The sequence below is a fragment of the Atta colombica genome, unplaced genomic scaffold (genome assembly GCF_001594045.1).
Source record: "Atta colombica isolate Treedump-2 unplaced genomic scaffold, Acol1.0 scaffold97, whole genome shotgun sequence".
Classification (NCBI taxonomy): domain Eukaryota; kingdom Metazoa; phylum Arthropoda; class Insecta; order Hymenoptera; family Formicidae; genus Atta; species Atta colombica.
In genome coordinates this window covers 109,800-116,456 of record NW_017259591.1, presented here as the reverse complement: position 1 = coordinate 116,456, position 6,657 = coordinate 109,800, and the positions used below count along the sequence as shown (strand labels likewise).

The 6,657-nt window shown below is 29.9% G+C and overlaps 1 protein-coding gene across 1 annotated transcript in view; it reads left to right on the top strand.

Annotated features, from left to right (window-relative positions):
* The window catches only part of LOC108693767 (nuclear receptor subfamily 2 group E member 1-like), a 26,190-nt gene continuing 19,533 nt past the window's right edge, over window positions 1–6,657 (top strand). The window contains exons 1-3 of the mRNA XM_018202886.1: window positions 1–10; window positions 3,049–3,129; window positions 3,385–3,546. Of these exons, the coding sequence (XP_018058375.1) occupies window positions 1–10; window positions 3,049–3,129; window positions 3,385–3,546 (253 nt within the window). The remainder of the gene's footprint in view (window positions 11–3,048; window positions 3,130–3,384; window positions 3,547–6,657) is intronic.

The following is a 6,657-nucleotide window of genomic DNA, read 5'->3' as shown; positions in this document are numbered from 1 at the left end:
ATGGGCACAGGTCAGTCTCCTAAGACTCTCGCGGCATCTCTCTCTCTCTCTCTCTCTCACACACTTTCGTTTTATCTTAACACGCGGTAAAGGGTTTAGCTAGTGCGATAAGCATTCGCCGCTATAAAGGGGTGCGCGACGTGAAAGTGACTTTGCGCGACGATTCTCCGCGATTTGGTGTTAAATCGCAGTTTGTTACGTCTTGAAAAATCATATATCGCTATCGGTAGTACCTGATGATATCTTGAACTGGATATTGTTTCTATTTGTCGATAAATAAACTCTGTTCTCCAAATTCGAGGGATTGTGTTACCGCATATTGGAAAGCAATTATAATAGTGCTTAGAACCATTAACTTCTGCAAATCTTGAAAATTGAGAAATTGTGTATTGCATTTGCGCGCTTAATAGTGTTCGAATATTCTGAATGTTTATATTTATTAAAAGTTAAATCGTGTTTCGCGAGATGTTACATTTTATACTGCTATTGAGAGATAATTATAATTAATATTTAAATGGATATTTAAATGAATATTTAAATGGATTTTAATTGTGATAAATGTTCGGAATTTGGGGAGTTATAGCGTGGTTGAAAGGCAATTAACAGTGCTCAAAACCTTATATATTTATGGAACTGCGATTATCGTAATTATGGAATTATATGAGTCAAAATAATTGAAAATGTTTTATGTTTGAATATAAATTTTTAATAAGTTTTTTAATATTCGTATATAATGTTGATTGGTTTTTAATAATTAACAGACAATTTGAACATGATTTTTTTTTACAAATAGATGGGAAATGTATTCGGGAAACTTATTCGAATCTCTAAGTAACTATTATGTTGATTACGCTTTCTTTATCGGATAATCAGAAATTAGATGAAAATGTCTGAAAAAATAAGTCATGATTTTTTTGATATGTTTCGAATAACATATGTTTGAAGAGTAATTAGAAAGCAATGTTTTGTTATCTAATTCCATTAAATATATGCTTATAACTTTTACTTTTAATATAAAATATCTTTGTAATTTATTTATTGATCTCCTTTTATTAAAATGAAAATTTGATAGTAAATCTCAATAATTTAAAAATTTCATCTTATGTAGTAATCTGTTATTAACAAATTTCTCGGGAACTTATTAGATACTTTACACTCTTAATAAACATCCAAATTTACAAGACATTAAAAAAAATTTTTTTTAAATGATATGTCTCAAAAATAAAAGCTAGCAAATTTAAGCTAGAATTATTTTCAGAACATGGAAATTATTTTTGATATGGATTAAATATAATATGAAGAAGAAAAAATATTTAGGATGGGTTGTTCCACATCTTTTGATAAACTTCAGCTCACTGTCTTACTCTTTTATCTCTTTACTCTTTTACTCTTTTGTTTATCCAATAGATAAATTACTACACATAATTCATCCGAAGATGCAATAACCGGCCTTTTATCTTCGGGAGGCCGCGGGAGGCGCGGCTATATTTGAGAGATACATAAAAAATATATTTGTAAATATCTTTAAGTAGCGACATTGACTTATAAATAATATCTATACTTATAGATAAAATCGCTATTATATGAATCATTAAGATTCTAACAGTTCATATGTAGTCGGACAGGCAGTTGGGATCATATATATGTCATACAGAAATTATAAATTTTGATAAATTGTACATTGAGAAAAATTTCTGTTGAAAATGGACAAACTAGAAGATCATATCAATAAAAATTCTGATTATTTCAATCAGAATTATAATAGATTTAATTAGAAAAAATTCTGATTTGTCCATTTTCAAGACCAGAATTTTAATTAATCCAATCAGATTTTTTTTTCAGCGCAATTATTTCAATAAAATATAACATTTTTCATTTATTTTTTTCAAGTTGTTTTTTGCAAAAAACAACTTTGCAGTACCGATTTAAGATATTTCTCAGATACATTGCGATCTCCAACGTTAAATGAAAAACTGCTGAGGATTAAGAAAATATAGAGACTCAACTAATACGTTAAAGCTAATCGGCGGTTCAAATTCTCTTTCAAGATTAATTCAGACATAACCATAAACAGCGAATAATATGGCACAATATAGGATATATAGAAGAAGAAGAAGAAGACGTTGGTATACACGACGAAGGCAGTAATCCGTTGGGGTTGAAGTAACCCGGGTTGATCGGGTTAGGTTGGTTGTGAGACGCGAAGGCGGTTGATTTCCCAGGACGGGGAAGGAAGGCTTTGGTTGGCTTAGGCATGACCGTGTTTTTCTTGCCGCGGATCATTAGGACGATTAGGGTTCCTATGAAAAGGGGGAAACAGATTAGCACTGGTGATCTTCTTGCGGCCCGCCCGCTTTTCTTAAACGGGATTTCGTGAGAATCCTTTAACCGTCGATCTCTTTTTACTTGATAATTATTTCATTGTTGTATATAATAAATCTTATAATTTAATCTAGTTATCGCAATGATTATTATATCATAATTAATTAATAGATGTAGTTATTAATTATAATATTAGCTTTGAATTTCTCTAATATATATTTATGACACAATCTTTTAGAAAATTCTGTTTCCGACGAAATTTAATTCTATGAATTGTATAATGTATAAATATATGATTTGATATACAAGTGTTATTAACTTTGTGATTCTAATTATAGTATAAAGTTTGGAAAAGTATATTTACTTTTTTAACTTTATAAATAGTTTGATTGAAAATAAATCAACCAGAAGATTCCGATTATATCATTCAGAATTCCGGTTATCTCAATTAGAATTTCTTGGTTAAATCTACTAAAATTGAGATAATATTCTAATTGAAATAATCGGAATTCTGCTTGATATAATCAGAATCTTCTGGTGTGTTCATTTTCAACCAAACATTTTTCTCAGTTAATTATAATAACAAATATGTAAGAAAGAGATTATTGGAGATTAAGATATTTTCTACTAAAAATTAAGATATTTTCTAATTTTGAAAGAATAACTTCAAAGAGATCAATCAAAGAGAGAATCACGTAAAAAATATCATGTATTTTTTTATTATAGGAGACAGATTACTTGACATACTGTGTGATGTATGTGGCGACCGTAGTTCTGGAAAACACTACGGCATTTACAGCTGCGACGGTAATACTAATAATAATAATAATAATAATAATAATATTTTTAATTCAATTTTTTCTTAAAAATTTTAACCAAGATTTCCAAAAAAAGATCAAATATATTAAAGACATATTAATTACGAATAAATTTTTTTATATTATTCACTTAAATAAATCTTCCTCATTGGCATTGTTGGATATTTGAAAATAATTTAACGATAACAAATTTGATCATGTATGCCATATTATTATATGTAAATGTTTTTATGATTATTATCAGGTTGTTCGGGATTTTTCAAACGAAGTATACACAGCAATCGGGAGTATATCTGCAAAGCTCAGGGTGCTAAGAAAGGACGTTGTCCAATCGACAAGACTCACAGAAATCAATGTCGTGCTTGTCGTCTCGCTAAGTGCTTCGAAGCTAACATGAACAAGGACGGTAAGTGTGTCATGAATGATATTAATGTTTTCAATATGCGATAATGTGACAAATTTATGTAACAAGTTTGAAGTTTAATTTGTGTAATTTCATAAGATTATTGCTCATCTGCATTTGCTCAATTAATTCTCTGTCTATAATTAAATTTTTTTTGTCATAAGAAATTTCAAACTCTGAAATAAAAGGGAATGGAGTATGATTCCTTTATTGCTAAATTATATTTTTTTCTATTTTCTTTTCATTTTTACTCGATTTTTTTATTAAATAAAGATGTTAATCTTTATTTAATCATTTAATTAATTAAAAGATTGCAGATTGTAAGAGTAAAAATATAATTGCAGACGGAGAGTTAATTGTATTTAGCAGGAATAGTTGATTGTATATTAATATCGGCAACTTTTTCTGTTAATATTATCAGTAATGAAAATTAAATTGCTAAAATATTGACTGCCACAGAATAGAATATCTTTCAAAATGAAGTAATAAAATAGATATAAAATAGTTATAGATATAAAATGTTTTAAAATTCTTTTTAATTACTTTATTTTATTTATGTCCTCTTTTTGGTGCAGATAGGTTGACTTTTTATAAATTCTATTTATTTTGTAGAGCAAATTATTAAATTTATCACGAATGAACTTATTACATATAATTATTTTTTTACCTAAAACTTATATTTTTCGAAGCATTTTTTTAAGTAATCAAATAAATTCAACTTGATTTAATGTGATCATTAATGTCTTTAAAATTTATGTCTTTGAGAATTTCAAGATTTTTTGTGTACATATTCCTGATATTCGAATATTATTATAGTGAAAAATTAAATAATAAAAGTAATTTTTCTCCGTACAGTAGTTTTTAAATATTAACGTTTGAAATTTAACTAATCATAAGTGTGCTTAAAAAGTCATCTGTCCGTGTGACATGCATGGAATGATATTAGATAAAATTAAACAAAAATATAGCGTTGCCGCTATATTACACGGATGACTTTTTGACCAACATTTATGATTAGTCAAATTTTACACGGTTATTATTTACTTAAAAGGCTATTTGATAAAAATGATTTACACTTTTATTACTTAATTTTTCACAAAGTTTCACGCTACAATAATGTTCTCTTAAATATTGGGATACCCTATATATATTTTATAAATATCATTCGAATAATTAGTTATTTTTTTGAATTTTATACACATTTATATTTTTTAATAGAATTGATTATTTAAATTTCTGTTTGGTGTTTTATGTTTTCATATTTTAATGCGTCATATTGACGTAAAAATATTTGTTAAGCAAGTCCATCAATAATAAAGTCATAAAAATATTTGTCAAATCTATTAATTAATAACTGCAAGAATCGATTCTCTTGTGTTTTCGCGAAAGGCCGCAAATAAACCACGAAGAAATCGACTGTAACTATCGGTCAACCAAACCCTCCTAAATAAACCTCCGCCAACAAAGCGTTGACCACAGTCGAACAGTTCACGCGTTATCAGTGTAAAAGCTAACGTAATGAAACCGATATCGATGAACAAGATATCACTGCTGATGAAAATTTCAGGTGCTAATGCGTCATCTTGGGTTGAATATTATTTTGTCTATATTGCGCGATACTATGGGAAATTCGAATGTGGGCTTGCTAACCGTGAAGGTGTTATAAATGAATACGCACTGTCATGCGACGTTTCGATTTTTCGATGACGTCTCATTTGATCGACGTCACATTTCTTAGGGCAAGCACTTTTGACATTTAATAACTTGAAGATATTCATTCAAGCATAAAATGGAATCTTTTAAAATGAAATACAAAATAGAATGTTTTACAATTCTTTTTAACTACTTATTTTATTTATCTTTTTTTGATGTAGACAGATTTATTTTTTATAAATTTTATTTATTTTATAAAACAGATTATTAAATTAAAATTTTCATTTCTGAATCAGAAATTGTAAAAACATAAAATCATGGATAGCTTAAATATTATTTTGCATAATTCGTTGAAAGAATGAATATATCTCAGTATTAAAAGAAGATTAAGTTAAGTCTTTAAATACAAATACATATAAATCTGGGCAATGTAAAAAAGATATATGTATAAAAGATGATAAAAATGATAAGTGAATCTTTAATTTTTTTCTTTAAACTTATTTTTTGTCTTCTTTCGGTTATTTCAAAATCATTTATTAACTAAATAAAGAAATCAGGAAAAAAGAAGGAAGTCATAGAGTGATAAGATTTATGCGCTATCATTTTCTATCTTGAGAATAAAAAATATTAAAAAGTTTGTAACAGAACATTTCGAGCATCAAACAACAAACAATAATCAATTTCGGCAGAAGCTAACTTAATTTTCTTGGCGGTTACTTAAAGATGTAAATCATTTATAGCCAAACAGAAAACGCAGACTTATGCTAATGTATCCATTATCCATAATGTGTCCATGAATTATTTCTCGATTCAGAAGCGATATTTAGAAATGAGCGAGCTCTTGATCTTCCACACAAGAGTTACACGGATGGGTTTAGGTGTACACGGGTCGATGTTCCTCGCCATCGATGGCGATATAACAGCGGTGGAGGCTCGTTTTCTGGGACGCTTAGCAGGGGCTGGATTCTGTGCGGAGGTGGAGAGAGGTAGTGGCGAGATGGAAAGAGAAAAGGTAGATGGGATGGGATTCGCGGCAGGGTAGAAGGGAGGGAAAGTAGGAGGGAAGGAGGGGGTGATACGAGACCGCTTGGCAGGGATGAGGGTGCTCAGGGTGTCGGGGGTGTTTAATGCAGGACGGGTGCTCTGGTTCCCAGCGGTTGTCGAGGCTCCAGACGCGAGTAAGAGAGGAGATTCAATTAGTGGCAGAGCTTCCTAACGTTAAGGAGACTCCACACGGGGGTTGAAACACACAGATCTTCCTCACCCCACTGCTTCCTTTTACCGACACCTTCATCCGCGAATACACTCGTACACGCTAACGCTCTGCCACGTCATTCTCTGCCTCTGTCTCGAAATTACTCGTACTTTGTTGGCGGAGTTAATTAGATGCCGTGATTAATTGCTGACGTATAGCCAGAACAGCAGAATGGCGTCGAGGCACTCTTTGTTTCATATATAACT